We start from the raw sequence: 15,527 nt of genomic DNA, 5'->3' as shown, positions 1-15,527 counted from the left end.
AATGATTCGAAAAAGTCGAGGGGGAGAAAAAAGGCATTGTTTCTTGCCTTACGCTGGTCATAATTCACAAGGGATAGTGTATCATTCACAAGTGATAGGCTAACATTGTCACCCATCAGGCTATTCTTGATTTAATCTTGTTTTTACATATACTAAATAATATATGTGTGAAATTTGTTTTGATTTAGAATGGACCGTTGTCATGCACTTATCCGGAAACAGGGGCATGGGAAAAAAATACGTCATCTATGCACTTAAAAATGGAATGGAGGACAGCTATCCCCTTGGTTCAATTTCTATGTATTTTCTTTTGTCATTGTTACCCCAGCCAGGTAGGCTTTACTCCTGTTGTAAAGATAAGCAATTTGTTGAGTATTAGGAAAGTTGAGGAATAAATATAGTAGGCCTAGCCTTTAGAAAGCTGATGGGATCCTGCTCTTTTTAATAGAGGCCATAACTCTGTTTTCTTGCGCAATTGCATGGCCAATGAAAATGTTGCACAACATGAGCTCATGGGGGGCTCATGAAGTGCTTGATTAGATTTTCGATCACATTTGCATTGATGCCAGAGTGATTAGAGGAACAATAGAGTGCTGAGTATCAGGCAGTTAGCAAGTTTGGTAGGCTGCTTATGACCATCGGCAGCATCAGAGCTGGGCGAAGCCGAATTACCGTGACTAAACGGACACGTGGAATTTGACTGCCTTCATGTGTGTCAGTAATACGGTCACTGCAACAGCCCTAGACCCAACTTAATAGTTAATATAACGTTTCAAGTTCGTTGCAGGCAGGCCATGCATGGCCAATGTGATTCATAGGATATTTATTTTCAACAGGATATTTTCTACCTGCAGGCTGCAATGTTTTTATTTGTTGGCTTTATGTGGGCTATTTTTACATAGATAGCAATAGAAGTTACTTTTTTAGGTTTGTATCATTTTCATTTAGATATCATTTTGATTAACCACTTGACAATGATTTTGATATACGAAGACGTTATTAAATGAAACTTTTCCACACATGTGCATATGAAAACCATAACTGGCACACCGATTGGTAGAAATGGTAAGATAAATTGGCATTCCACATGAAAAAAGTTGTTTACTGACCAATTGAGGATAATAACGGCAGAATCTGCGAAGCCAGCAGGAGCGGGAGGAGGATGGTTGCGTCAAGTTAAGGTTTCTTTCTTCTGGTTATCTTGATCTCTGGCTCCCCTTTTTGAGTCATGTGTGTCTTATTTCATCAAACAGTGCGCTTAAAGCATCAGACAAGCTCAATGCATATATATTGAACAAAATATAAATGCAACATGTTTCATTTCATATATGGAAATCAGTCATTAGGCCCTAATCGATGGATTTCACATGACTGGGCAGGGGTGCAGCCCAGTCTGGGAGTTCATAGGCCTAGCCAATCAGAATTAGTTTTTCCCCACAAAAGGGCTTCATTACAGACAGAAATACTCCTCAGTTTCATCAGCTGTCCGGGAGGCTGGTCTCAGATGATCCCACAGGTGAAGAAGCCTGATGTGGAGGTCCTGGGCTGGCGTGATTACACGTGGTCTGTGGTTGTGAGGTCGGTTGGACGTACTGCCAAATTCTCTAAAATGATGTTGAAGGCGGCTTATGGTAGAGAAATTAACATGCAATTATTTGGCAACAGCTCTGGGGGACATTCCTGCAGTCAGCATGCCAATTGCACGCTACCTCAACTTGAGACGTCTTTGGCATTGTGTTGTGTGACAACTGCACATTTTAAAGTGGCCTGTTATTGTCCCCAGCACAAGGTGCATCTGTGTAATGGTGATGCTGTTTAATCAACTTCTTGATATGCCACACCTATCAGGTGGATGGATTATCTTGGCAAAGGAGAAATGCTCACTAACAGAGATGTAAACTAATTTGTGCAGAACATTTGAGAGAAATAAGCTTTTTCTGCGTATGGAAAAATTAATTAATCTTTTATTTCTGCTCATGAAACATGGGACAGACACTTTACATGTTACGTTTATACTTTAGTTCAGTATAGTTGATTTTATAAAAACACATAGGGTATGTCTATATATGGAAAGATACACGAATAACAAACTTTCGGTCTACCAATATTTATTTATTTATTTGGGGACAATCCTAATATAGGGAATATGGTGTGATTTTTAGAACACTCATGTCATATACTGTACATTGACTGGGGGGTAAAATCATGATCACCCTCATTATTTCCCCTCAACGCAATATCAGCGTGGTGCGTCCATGCCGGTCTGCTGGCAGTTAGTGTTGCCATCGCCATCTGAGTAACAAACATTCTAATAGGTGACAGTCACCCAGCAATGTGGTCCTGCTAAACCGGAGTTAGACTCAACAACACACACGCTGTTGTTATGGTATCCTAATGGTGCCACTGTGTATAGACAATATCTTTACACTCTTTTGGAGGGCTGACTGTGGACTGAAACAAATGTTTCCTTCCAGTTAAAGGATTGATTTAGGACTGTTAATTTGACATACGTAAAACGTTTACATTATATAACCACATTTCTACAAAAGAGTTGCCTCTGGGTTGCAGCAGTACAGTGGAAAAGCCAAACCGTTTACTGCCCATGCATTCAGTGAGCAGGATGGACGGGGGAGCAGTAGAGGCTAATGCTGACAAGTAACCTTTTCCTGGAAGTACACTTAGTTGGGTCTCTCTTGGTATTTACTGATGGTACAAAATATACTAGGACTCTGGGAGAGTGACCTTGATGACTAGTCAGTACTGCTTCCTTCCTGTTGTGACAACACACTGAGGGCCCAAAGAAAGGGAAGTGAGAAGAAGCTATTTACTTTATAGCTGGCTATTCATTTTGACACACACACATGCACACTAGTGATGCATGGGTTGACTCATAACCCGCAGTCACCGTGGCTATATCTGCGGGCGTGTGGGTTTAGGGTCATGAAATATTGTGTGGTTGAATAAAGAGAAAACAATACCTTAAACAATCCATATGTATCATTCTATAGGCTACATAAAATGTTTATTTCATTATTGTAGGCTATCTGGCATTAGTGCATGAGCCTAACTTTAGGGCCTGACTGTACGCACGCCATAGGCCTATGGCATGTCAAGGGAACTGTAACCTACTGTTCAGATGGGTTCAATAGTAACTGAAATCTGGACACTGACTGTAGGTCTATAACATCTCACAGCCTTAATATTAACTCCTGCAGAATTAAGCATTACTTACAGTAAAATGATACACCAATTGTAGGCAAAATTTTGACTGGGGAACAAGATTTAGATCTTTTAGCATCTTGAGAGAATGGGAATGTGCATTTAGACCCTCTACAGACGATATATATCTTTATATAATGTGTTTCAAATCTGTTGTCTGTATTCTGTCGTTTTTGCCAACTTTGACTAGCCTACAGCGCATTTGCTTTATTAGGGGGTTAGGGTCGGGTGTGGGCCTCAAATGTTCACATTATCACATATAGTCGGGCGGTTTCGGATGGGTTAGCAATTGCGAGGGGGTGCAGGTGAACAACAAGCTGACCTACGTACCACTAACAAACAAACACACACACAGGCCTGCACTCATACAGTGCAAGACATTGCAGAAGAAGATCGAATTTGATTTAATGATAAAATACCTTCTGCAACGTCAGCAACTAGCGACTCCTTTGGAACTCTCCCAAGGCCCTGGAGAAGACCATGTCTATCTCACTTTGATCTGGTCGCTCTCTCAGGCCTCTGACTCCATCTGTTCCCCTTTTCCCCCCCTGCCCTCAGGGTCACCTGAGTGAAGGATACGGGAAGTTGTGCAGCATCTACCTCAAACTGCTTATCACCAAGATGGAGTTCCACGTCAAAGTGAGTAGTACCCCAGCCTGTATGAACGACAGGCTGACCAGTCTCCCTCGTCTGTCTGTCTCTCTCTTTCTCGGTCTCTCGCATATACCCTTCTCTAAGGATGTTCCTCACACAGAAACACTTTTCTAAAACTAATTGCCTTTTAGAAATCAGTAGTTAATAGATAGCTAAGCTCAGTGAAATACTGCAGGCAGAAGAGTCAGTGTTGCTCTGGGGTTTTCAGTCATTGTTCCTGGAGATGGAGATGCCTACTGAAGTGAAAAAAACAAAGTTAAATCTAAATTGTATTTCTTTGAATCCTCACGTCCTCTCTCCTCGTCTCCTTCTCAAAGCACATTGGAGCAGAAGATCTGAGGTTCCTCCCCTCGAATCTTCTCCTCCGATACGTTTTGAGAAGGACACAAGGAGAGATGAGACGAGGGAGCAAGAAAATACAATTGAGATTCAGCCCGTTCTGATATGACTCGTTCTTCTCTCTCCCCTCAGAATCCCCGTTTCCCCGGCAACCTTCAGATGTCAAACAGGCAGCTTGACGAGGCGGGAGAGAACGACGTCAACAACTTGTGAGTGTCGCTTGCCTTTGTTGTTTTCACCAAACCACAGAGGGCTGGATCTATAATGATACATATTCTAATATATCCCCAATGTTCCCTTGTAAGCATAATTAAAAGTGTTGAAAATGACAAGAAAATGAAGAATGTAGTTATTGCCTTCTATTAGATACTCTAGCATATGACTATTGTTATATGTAGACAAACCAACTCTGGTTCTTTGCTACAGCCTCCTCCACTTTGTACATGCTGTGAACACTCCAATCCAACCCCTCTGTGCGTTTGTGTGTGTCCTCTCACTACAGCTTCCAGTTGACAGTAGAGATGTTCGACTACCTGGAGTGTGAGCTCAACCTATTCCTTGGTGGTAAGCTATTCCTGTCTCTCTCTCTCCATCTCTCCTCTGCAACCACGCTTATCTAAAGATGTTGTGACATAACATGACCCTCAGCGTTCACACACAACCATCTGGTTCTAGCTTTTATATGTCAGGGTCATGTTCATCCGCGCAGTCAACGGAAAAAGTTTTGCAACGGAAAACAAACATGAGTGTTTCTTATTGGACAAGTCTAGGTAGTCCCTTTCTGTATTTGTCCATTCTCTTCCGTTTGGTGCCTAATGAACATAACCCTGGTTTTGGCTTCATAGGCTACGTCCCAATATCCACACTAGCATACCACTTAGAATGTGTGCCCAATAAATTGCTTAATTGAAAGTAGTATACTAGTATGGACATTAAAACAGAGCTATACAGTACTCTCCTGTCTCTCGGCCACTATAAGCTCTTCACAAAGTAAAACACACATCTTCCATCTATCAACATGAGTGCCCTTCTTCCTCCATTTGAACACTCAGTAGGACTAATTTCTACCCTGTCTCCACCTCTTCTCATCACACACACACACACACACACACCCTTTGCCTCCCATCAGGAGAGATGTTTTGCAGGCTAAAGCATCACGTCACCCAGGAGCTGAGAGGTGTGTGTGTGTCTGGGTTTGACTGTACAGGAAACCACACCTCTGTGTGGAGGGAACGACTGGGTCTGTAGGGACTGGCATCAGAGCGGGAGGGAGGGAGTGCAAAGGAGATGGAGGGACTGAAAGAGAGCTGTAATGAGAGTACATACTCATTGGTTGATTCAGTCTAGAGCAGCGGTTCCTAACCACCTGCGTGCACAAACAGTGTCTGTATTTTTTTGTGTGTGACAGTCACGTGTGTGTGTGTGTGTGTGTGTGAGAGAGAGAGTGATAGAGCGAGATGATCACTGATGTGTGTGTGTGTGTCATCCCTTGCAGTGTTCAGCTCCCTGGACATGTCGCGGTCTGTGTCGGTGACGGCGGCGGGCCAGTGTCGCCTGGCTCCCCTGATCCAGGTCATCCTGGACAGCAGCCACCTGTACGACTACACCGTCAAGCTGCTCTTCAAGCTGCACTCCTGTGAGTCCAACACACACGCCCCCCGCTGGACAAATGGCAGAGTGACAGCCTGAATAACTCATACTTGACTATTAATCTAGGGCCAACAGTTTTTCCTGTGACTGTCCCAGAAAAACTGTGGCTATTCCAAGGGCATGTCATTCACATAATTTTCCTGGTCATATCATGGGGTTAGGAAATGGCTAAAACCTTAGTACACACACATTTTCAGTAGTTTCATACACACACACACACACACACATTCCAAAACTCTGATCTGTTTGTCTGTCTGTTCCAGGCCTTCCTGCTGACACACTCCAGGGCCACAGAGACCGCTTCCAGGAGCAGTTCAAGAAGTGAGTTCACGCACAAGTCATGGACAGCGTCTCAAATAGCACCCTATTCCCTATATGGTGCACTAGTTTTGACCAGGGCACATAGTGCTCTGTCGCCTGCAGTGCTGAAGGTGTGATGATGAAGGTGGAGTGTTTCATCCGTGTGTGTGTCGTCTCTGCTAGGCTGAAGAGTCTGTTCTACCGCTCCAGTAACCTGCAGTATTTCAAGAGGCTCATTCAGATCCCACAGTTACCTGAGGTAAGGCCTGGAGTCCTCCTGAACTAGCCTGTAGATTAGACAGGATCTCTGCTGTGTATTATCAAGTAAATACTGTATCATTCACACACGCTCACACTAATGCGCATGCACGTAGTCTCCTATTTTCTCTGTTGCTCTTGCTTCCTCTTGAAGAATTTGGGCCCAGGTTGCTGTTCATCTACTTGGGTTAAGTGCTATACAAATACAATTTGATGAATTGTCTCGTGTGTGTGTCTCTTTCTCTCTCTCTCTCTCCGCTGTCAGAACCCACCTAACTTCCTGCGGGCGTCGGCGTTGTCGGAGCACATCAGTCCGGTGGTAGTCATCCCGGCTGAGTCGTCCTCCCCCGAGACGGAACACATGGTGGACCTGGTGACAGAGGACCTGGTGGATACTGACATCCCCGTCCAGCCGGTAGCCCATCTGAACATGTCCCATTACTGCTTTCTTATAGGGCGCCGTTTGTAACATGCCATATTGTGTGTGAAAGATGACTTTCGTGCGCTCGCTGACTCAAACTTATCCCATTCCTGTGGCATGGAATATATATATATATATATTTTTTTTTACAGAATATGGCATGTTACAAAAGGTGCTCCTTCTGTCCTCGTCGTAGTTGTACAGTATCTGTGTCTGTCAACTTAACCTAATGAAACCTAAAGCCTATAGAATGGCTGGCTGGCTGTCTGGCTGGCTGGCTGACTGGCTGACTGGCTGGCTGACTGGCTGACTGGCTGGCTGGTTGGCTGACTAGCTGATGGCTGGCTGACTGACTGATGGCTGGCTGACTGACTGATGGCTGGTTGACTGACTGATGACTGACTGATGGCTGGTTGACTGGCTGGCTGACTGGCTGATGGCTGGCTGACTGACTGATGGCTGGCTGACTGACTGATGGCTGGTTGACTGACTGATGGCTGACTGACTGACTGGCTGACTGTCTGGCTGGCTGGCTGGCTGGCTGTCTGTCTGGCAGGCTGGTTGACTGGCTGGCTGGCTGGCTGGGTGGCTGGCTGGCTGGCTGGTTGACTGGCTGGCTGGCTGGCTGGCTGGTTGACTGGCTGACTGGCTGACTGTCTGTCTGGCTGGCTGACTGACTGTCTGTCTTGCTGTGTTGGTTCCGACTAGGCTACTGTGGTAGAGCCCAGGTTCGACGACCTCTTTGGCACGTCCGCCGCCACGGACCCCTTCAATTTCAACAATCAGAACGGGATGCGCAAGGACGACAAGTAAGACAACAGAACCAAACTGGCTGCACTCTGGATGACCGAATTTGACATTTGTAGGATATCCTTTGTCTGTATAGATTGGTCTGAATTGTGTGACAAACTGAAAGCCCTGCAGCTGAGGAATGGCCTGGGCACACCGTACCAAAATGTTTTGCAATGGAAAATACGCTTTTATCATTGGCCACGTCCAGTTAGTCCTTTTTCTGTTTTGGCCCATTTTCTTCAGTTTTTTTTTTGCCTAATGAACACAACCTTGTCCTGTCCTGTTTCCATTAGGGACCGCCTGATCGAGCAGCTGACACGGGAGATCCAGGCCCTCAGGGAGGAACTGGAGTCCTTCAGATTGGAGGTGAGGAGGTTTAATGAGGCACTTGAGTCACTACAGAGGCAGTTCTCCATAATGCCTGAACTTCTGAGGCAGTGTGTTTACACACTGTTGAACCATAACATTCTGTCCCTCCTCTCTCTCTCTCTCTCTCTCTCTCTCTCTCTCTCTCTCTCTCTCAGAGTGGGCGTCTGTGCCAGGCGCTGCGCGGGCGTGTCAATGAGCTAGAGGCGGAGCTAGCAGAGCAGAGCCACCTGAGAATGCAGGCGTTGGGAGAGAGCGAGTTCCTGAGGGCGGAGCTTGACGACCTGCGCCGGGTCAAAGAGGACACTGAGAAAGAGCAGCGAAGCCTCACCGAGATCGAGAGTGAGTCCAGAGACAGCCCGGGCACATCTGCACAACTCCACCTTCTAGCAGTTACCCACTACCATCCGACACTCCAGTACCCATCTATACCACTTCACATGTGTTTTGTTAGTTAACGTGTGTTCAGCCCTCTGACTGTTGTGACAGTAACAGCGCTGTCTGTCCATGTGTCTCAGGGAAAGCGGTGGCCAACGAGCAGCGCTACGTCAAGCTGAAAGAGAAGTACACAGAGCTGGTGCAGAGTCACGCTGACTTGCTGAGGAAGGTAGGCCCATCCAGACCCCTTACGATCAAAGAACCTCACCCCCCAGACTCATGGTGCAGGCTGACTCCTACCTCTCTCAGCCAGTGCCCTTTTGCTCCCTCGCCCTTGGACCTCACCCTTGTTTGCAGATCTGAAGGGTCTGGATAAGTATGAACAGTGTAGTGGTGGAGATTTCACTATATTGCTTCCAACTTAGCGAACTGCAAACATCAGAGGTGTTTTGGCCAAGGGAGAGGGGTCAGGAGTAGGGTGTGAACAGGGACCCCCTATCCATTCTGTGCTACAACATTTCTATGGAGAATACACTTCTAGCAGCAATGCTCACACGTTTCCTCCAGATTTCTGGTTTGTAATTCTAAAAGCTCTTCCCTCCCCTAAAACATCTTGTGTTTTTCTGTTTGTGGCTTTAGAACGCGGAGGTGACTCGTCAGATGACGGTGGCGCGGGCGGCTCAGGACGAGGTGGACAGCGTGAGGAGAGAGATGCAGGAGAAGGTCAAGGCTGCCCAGGAGGCCGCGGAGAGACGAGTGAGGGCAAGGCACACGCTGTCCTGAAATACCGTTTCCCCCTCTCTCTCTCTCGCTCTCTCTCTCTCTCTCTTTCTCTCTCTTTCCCCTTCTCTCGCTCTATTTCCCCCCCCCTCTCTCTCACTTTCATGGACACAGATGACTTGAAATGTAATAGACCTAACATCTTTATACTACAGTACATTGAAACCTCTCTCGATCTCATTGTGTAACTGAGATGCCTTGCAGTAGATGTAGGTGTTAGAGAGGTAGGAAAACCCCTCAGAATAAACTGAGGTAGAGGGATGGAGACCTAGCAGATGACATCTCTCTCCCCCTCCTTTCTCCGTCTCTCCCGCCTCTGTCCCCCTTCAGGAGCAGGAACAGGTGGAGCAGCTGCAGAGGGAGCTGATCTCCAGCAGGGTGGAGCTAGACACCCTGAAAAGCACCATGGCCTCGTCCCAACAGGTGGCCAACTCTCTAGCCAAAAACACTCACCCAACAGTACACTCCTCTCCACTCCACTCTACTCCACTTGACCTCACCCTGACACTTTCACGTCGTCTTTACTCTGTCTTCTATCTTTACATTCCCCAACTCCATGTTACTCTTCTACCCGTGTGTGTGTGCGTGCGTGCGTGCGTGCGTGCGTGCGTGCGTGCGTGCGTGTGTGTGTGTGTGTGTGTGTGTGTGTGTGTGTGTGTGTGTGTGTGTGTGTGTGTGTGTGTGTGTGTGTGTGGAGGGTGATCCGACAGTGTGTAGGCAGGTCTACCACTCTTCACTCCTGCCAACCCTATTTCAGAATCAACACACTCACTTCTCTCTCGCCCTACCCCCTTCTTTTCTCATTCTCCCTCACACAACCACTCCCTCCTGTCCTCACACACATACTCTGTCACACATTTCACTTACAAACTCTTTCTTCCCGTTTCTCATTCACATTCCTGTTCGCATGCTCAGGAGGGTGCCCACAAACAGGTGAGGTAGAGTAGAAGAATGGCAGTTGTCATATCCACATCTCCTAGCACTTAGGGCGTAGTCACCATTAAAAAGGTGGTATTAAGAGTGTATAGTGTTGTTGTGTATAGCCTTGTTGTTCATTTCAGCAGATAAACACAGGGATAGGTACGATCCTAAAATACTGTATGTGTATCATACTGTTTCTTCTCCCCCCCCCCCCCCACTTAAATCAAAGTTAATTTGTCACGTGTGCCGAATTCAACAGGTGTAGACCTTATAGTGAAATGCTTACTTACAGGCCCTAACCAACAGTGCAATTTTTAAGTAAAAAATAGGCATTAGGTAAAGAAATAAAAACAACAGTAAAACGACTATATACAGTAGCGAGGTTATAAAAGTAGCGAGGCTACATACAGACACCGGTTAGTCAGGCTGATTGAGGTAGTATGTACATGTAGGTATGGTTAAAGTGACTATGCATATATGATAAACAGAGAGCAGCAGTAGCGTAAAAGATGGAGTGGGGGGTGGCGGGACACAATGCAGATAGTCCCGGGTAGCCAATGTGTGGGGGCACCGGTTAGTCGGGCTAATTGAGGTAGTATGTACATGAATGTATAGTTAGTGACTATGCATACATGATAAACAGAGAGTAGCAGCAGCGTAAAAGGGGTTGGGGGGCGGGACACAATGCAAATAGTCCGGGTAGCCATTTGATTACCTGTTCAGGAGTCTTATGGTTTGGGGGTAGAAGCTGTTAAGGAGCCTTTTGGTCCTAGACTTTGCGCTCCGGTACCGCTTGCCATGCAGTAGCAGAGAGAACAGTCTATGACTGGGTTGGCTGGGATCTTTGACAATTGACAATTCACTCACTTTCCTTCTCTCTGTCTCTCTCAATCTCAGTCGAGTGAGGAGCTCAGTTCGCAGCTCTCGACTGTGGAATCGGAGAAGGTGGAGCTAGCGGGATCCTTGTTGAAGAAAGAGGAGGAGCTTGCAGGCCTGGGGGAGGAGCTAGAGCGTGTTCAGAGCAGCCTGGCCAGTGAGAGGGAAAGTGGAGTGAAGACTGCCGAGGCCCTACAGAACCAACTCAATGAGAAGGTGCGTTTCAGGGGAGGTAGCTGTTTGTGTGCGTGTGGCCTGTGTTTCAGCCTCTCAGTGAGCGTGTGTGATATCTGATTCTCTCACTGACCCTGTGTGGATAGGAGAGCAGGGAGCAGGCCCTGGAGAGCCAGCTGGTGGCAGCCCGCTGGTCCACCCTACAGGGGGCTGTGGAGGAGGCAGAGAGGATAGTCCAGGACTCACTGGCCCAGCTTGACGACCCGGCACATATCAGCTGCACCAGCTCTGCAGGTCAGCCTCTAACCCTCTCCAACCTCTGTCTTAGGCACACCTGATTACAGCTTTGTTCCTGTCTGTCCCTCCGACCGTCTGAGATGATGCTACATTGTGAAACCCGTGCTGTGTGTGTGTGTGATGTTGGATGATGTCCCTTCATAGTGGTGTGTTTGTATGGTGGAAGATGCCTCCCCCTTACTGTGTACCCTCCTTGTGTGTAGACTACCTGGCGTCCAGGTGTCAGGCATCTCTGGACTGTATGGACAGACTTCACTCTGCCAGAGACAGCTACCTGGCAGACAACACAGGTCAGATTCAGATCTGCTCTCTTACTCCCTTAGTCAGCTTTGTGCCATCACACACACAATCTACTTTCAGGCACCTATCGAAGCCGTCGTCGTTCTTGTGTAGCAGGTCAAAAGGTCGCTGTGCAGTTTGACAGTAATTAACTCGGCGACATTAACGGGAAGAACGTGTGTGTGTGTGTGTGTGTGTGTGTGTGTGTGTGTGTGTGTGTGTGTGTGTATATATATATACAGTGCCTTGCGAAAGTATTCGGCCCCCTTGAACTTTGCGACCTTTTGCCACATTTCAGGCTTCAAACATAAAGATATAAAACTGTATTTTTTTGTGAAGAATCAACAACAAGTGGGACACAATCATGAAGTGGAACGACATTTATTGGATATTTCAAACTTTAACAAATCAAAAACTGAAAAATTGGGCGTGCAAAATTATTCAGCCCCCTTAAGTTAATACTTTGTAGCGCCACCTTTTGCTGCGATTACAGCTGTAAGTCGCTTGGGGTATGTCTCTATCAGTTTTGCACATCGAGAGACTGACATTTTTTCCCATTCCTCCTTGCAAAACAAAGTTCAAGGGGGCCGAATACTTTCGCAAGGCACTGTATATATATATATATTAAACAGTACCAGTCAAAAGTTTGGACACACCTACTCATTCAAGGGGTTTTCTTTATTTTTACTATTTTCTACAACAATAATAGTGAAGTTATCAAAATTATGAAATAACACATATGGAATCATGTAGTAACCAAAAAAGTGTTAAAAGAAAAAAAAAAACATAGATTTTAGATTCTTCAAAGTAGCCACCCTTTGCCTTGATGACAGCTTTGCACACTCTTGGCATTCTCTCAACCAGCTTCATGAGGTAGTCATCTGGAATGCATTTCAATTAACGGGTGTGCCTTGTTTAAAGTTAATTTGTGGAATTTCTTTCCTTAATGTGTTTGAGCCAATCAGTTGTGTTGTGACAAGGTAAAGGTAGGGGTGGTATACAGAAGATAGCCCTATTTGGTAAAAGACCAAGTCATTATTATGGAAAGAACAGCTCAAATAAGCAAAGAGAAATGACAGTCCATCTTTAAGACATGAAGGTCAGTCAATTCGGAACATTTCAAGAACTTCTTTCACTTTCCTCAAGTGTAGTCGCAAACACCATCCAGCGCTATGATGAATCTGTGCTCTCATGAGGACCGCCACAGGAAAGGAAGACCCAGAGTTACCTCTGCTGCAGAGGATAAGTTCATTAGAGTTACCAGCCTCAGAAATTGCAGCCCTAATATATGCTTCACAGAGTTCAGGTGACAGACACATCTCAACATCAACTGTTCAGAGGAGACTGCGTGAATCAGGCCTTCTTGGCTGAATTGCTGCAAAGAAACCACTACTGAAGGACACTAACAAGAAGAAGAGAATTTCTTGGGTCAAGAAACACGAGCAATGGACATTAGACCGGTGGAAATCTGTCTGTTGGTCTGATGAATCCAAATTTGAGATTTTTAGTTCCATCTGCCGTGACTTTGTCAGACACCGAGTAGGTGAACGGATGACCTCCGCATGTGTGGTTCCCACCGTGAAGCATGGAGGAGGAGGTGTGATGGTGTGGGGATGCTTTGCTGGTGACACTGTCAGTGATTTATTTAGAATTCAAGGCACAATTAACCAGCATGGTTACCACAGCATTCCGCAGCGATACACCATCACATCTGGTTTGCGCTTTGTGGGACTATCATTGCTGGTTGAGAGAATGCCAAGAGTGTGCAAAGCTGTCATCAAGGCAAAGGGTAGCTACTTTGAAGAATCTAAAAATATATATTTTGGTTACTACATGATTCCATACGTGTTATTTCATAGTTTTGATGTCTTTACTATTATTCTAAATTAGAAAATAGTAAAAAATAAAGAAAAATCCTGGAATGAGTAGGTCTGTCCAAACTTTTGACTGGTGCTGTGGTAAAAATGTGTATTTTATTGTTCAAATACAGTGTTTTTCAGCATTACAGCCTTCAAGTACTTTATATAAAAGTGGCATATCCTGTTTATTTGTATATAGACATTTATCAGTCTGACCTTTGACCCTTGCTTCTCCAGGTGTGTCGGAGCTGGTGCGGGCAGTGACCCATCTTGCCCACCTGGTGGGCGACACCATTGTTCAGGGCAGTGCCACATCTCACATGGTGCCAGTGGAGCAAGCGGACGGTGAGTGTGAGCTGTCCCTGTGTCTTTTCAACTGAAATGTTCACTCACAGGACAGGAATGCGCCATGATTTTAAATAAAGTTTGATTTGATCCATGTCTTATAAAAACCACTACGTCCCTATATACATGTTAGAGAAGTACTGATAATGCGCAGACAGGCAACGATAGCCTGATTCCCTATCTGTTTGTGCTGTCTGTCACCGGGTGCCGGAGTTGGGAGGACGGCACAAACAGATGAAGGACCAGGATAGCAGTTAGCCACTCACTTCCTCTAAGTCGCCGTACTGTGTGTGCATCTCTGACCGTCCTCACTGTCCCCTGTCTCTTTCCACAGCGTTGTCAGACAGTGTGAAGGCGTGTGGGGCTGAAGCCCTGGCCCTGCTGGGTCAGATGAAGGAGCAGGAAAGCCTGGCTACGGCAGACAGCGCAACGTTGAGGGCAGCACTGGAGGGCATCCTGGCCACCGCAGAGGTCAGTCCAGTCTTTATGGTCATACCAGTTTAGTTGTTATTGCTTTATTCTTAAGAGTAAATGTGAGTACATAGTACAGTTTAGGTGCAAATTACAGTCATTTGATTTCATGAAAACATGAGATTATTACACAATTACTAGCGAGTTAAAGGGAGGAGGAGGTCTCTGACGTTGATACTGATGATACAGAACCATTGAAAACCTCAGTCAGGCTGCAGGGACGGAGGGATCCATGGATAAACTAGAATAGGCTACATGTCCAGTTGATCTTAAGGTGAACTACAGAAAGTAAACAATAAGGCTGTCATTAAACACTCTCATCAGAAGAATCACAATCGAAAAAGAACAATCACAATTTGACTACGTGTTCAAACAATTTTTTAGCAATCTGTACCATACCTACTGGCAAGGATATCAATCTGTACCATACCTACTGGCAAGGATATCAATCTGTACCATACCTACTGGCAAGGATATCAATCTGTACCATACCTACTGGCAAGGATATCAATCTGTACCATACCTACTGGCAAGGATATCAATCTGTACCATACCTACTGGCAAGGATATCAATCTGTACCATACCTACTGGCAAGGATATCAATATGTACTATACCTACTGGCAAGGATATCAATATGTACTATACCTACTGGCAAGGATATCAATATGCTTTCAGCCCTGGTCTCTAGCAACAACCTGCCGCTCGCAAAAAATCTGCGATATCTCTCTGTCTGCGTATCTCTCTCTCTGTCTGCGTATCTCTCTGTCTGCGTATCTCTCTGCCTGCGTATCTCTCTCAGGAGGCCGACACTGATCTTGTAGGTATTCGCCTGGTCGTAGAATTCGTCTCCCCGGACGGCTGCCGGTTGGTGCTGCGTTATGTACACGTCTTCCACAACGAGCTGGTCGTAGCGGATCTTAACAATGATCCGATCCATGTTATTTTCGGGAGTAAAGGATTGTCTGTTATCATAAACAACATAATTTGGCAGGCTGCTAGCACCGGGGTTGCTTATTGTATTGAGGTTGCCCACTGCAAAGTAGAGTCGTGTGGTGTAATTAATTGCTGGGAGTAGCCTCTCTGTGTTTCCAAAGGAATAGAGGTCATATTCCAGCCAGCGTTGAAACCAACAGAAATGGCGTCTGT

The 15,527-nt window shown here is 45.9% G+C and overlaps 1 protein-coding gene across 3 annotated transcripts in view; it reads left to right on the top strand.

Annotated features, from left to right (window-relative positions):
* Positions 1 to 15,527, top strand: part of LOC110503728 (huntingtin-interacting protein 1) — a 43,513-nt gene that overhangs the window by 18,852 nt on the left and 9,134 nt on the right. For all 3 annotated transcript variants that reach the window (XR_005039311.1, XM_036961237.1, XM_036961238.1), the window contains exons 5-22: positions 3,778 to 3,858; positions 4,345 to 4,421; positions 4,715 to 4,776; positions 5,708 to 5,848; positions 6,126 to 6,183; positions 6,346 to 6,421; positions 6,686 to 6,835; positions 7,550 to 7,650; positions 7,927 to 7,999; positions 8,158 to 8,341; positions 8,518 to 8,606; positions 9,017 to 9,133; positions 9,488 to 9,580; positions 10,976 to 11,170; positions 11,275 to 11,422; positions 11,629 to 11,715; positions 13,801 to 13,908; positions 14,243 to 14,379. Coding sequence is in view for 2 of the 3 variants with exons in the window: in XM_036961237.1 (XP_036817132.1) it covers positions 3,778 to 3,858; positions 4,345 to 4,421; positions 4,715 to 4,776; positions 5,708 to 5,848; positions 6,126 to 6,183; positions 6,346 to 6,421; positions 6,686 to 6,835; positions 7,550 to 7,650; positions 7,927 to 7,999; positions 8,158 to 8,341; positions 8,518 to 8,606; positions 9,017 to 9,133; positions 9,488 to 9,580; positions 10,976 to 11,170; positions 11,275 to 11,422; positions 11,629 to 11,715; positions 13,801 to 13,908; positions 14,243 to 14,379 (1,977 nt within the window). In the remaining variant the exon portion in view is untranslated. The remainder of the gene's footprint in view (positions 1 to 3,777; positions 3,859 to 4,344; positions 4,422 to 4,714; positions 4,777 to 5,707; positions 5,849 to 6,125; positions 6,184 to 6,345; positions 6,422 to 6,685; positions 6,836 to 7,549; positions 7,651 to 7,926; positions 8,000 to 8,157; positions 8,342 to 8,517; positions 8,607 to 9,016; positions 9,134 to 9,487; positions 9,581 to 10,975; positions 11,171 to 11,274; positions 11,423 to 11,628; positions 11,716 to 13,800; positions 13,909 to 14,242; positions 14,380 to 15,527) is intronic.

Source organism: Oncorhynchus mykiss, chromosome 24 (assembly GCF_013265735.2).
Source record: "Oncorhynchus mykiss isolate Arlee chromosome 24, USDA_OmykA_1.1, whole genome shotgun sequence".
In the NCBI taxonomy this organism is placed as follows: domain Eukaryota; kingdom Metazoa; phylum Chordata; class Actinopteri; order Salmoniformes; family Salmonidae; genus Oncorhynchus; species Oncorhynchus mykiss.
This window is presented reverse-complemented; position numbering and strand designations above follow the sequence as displayed.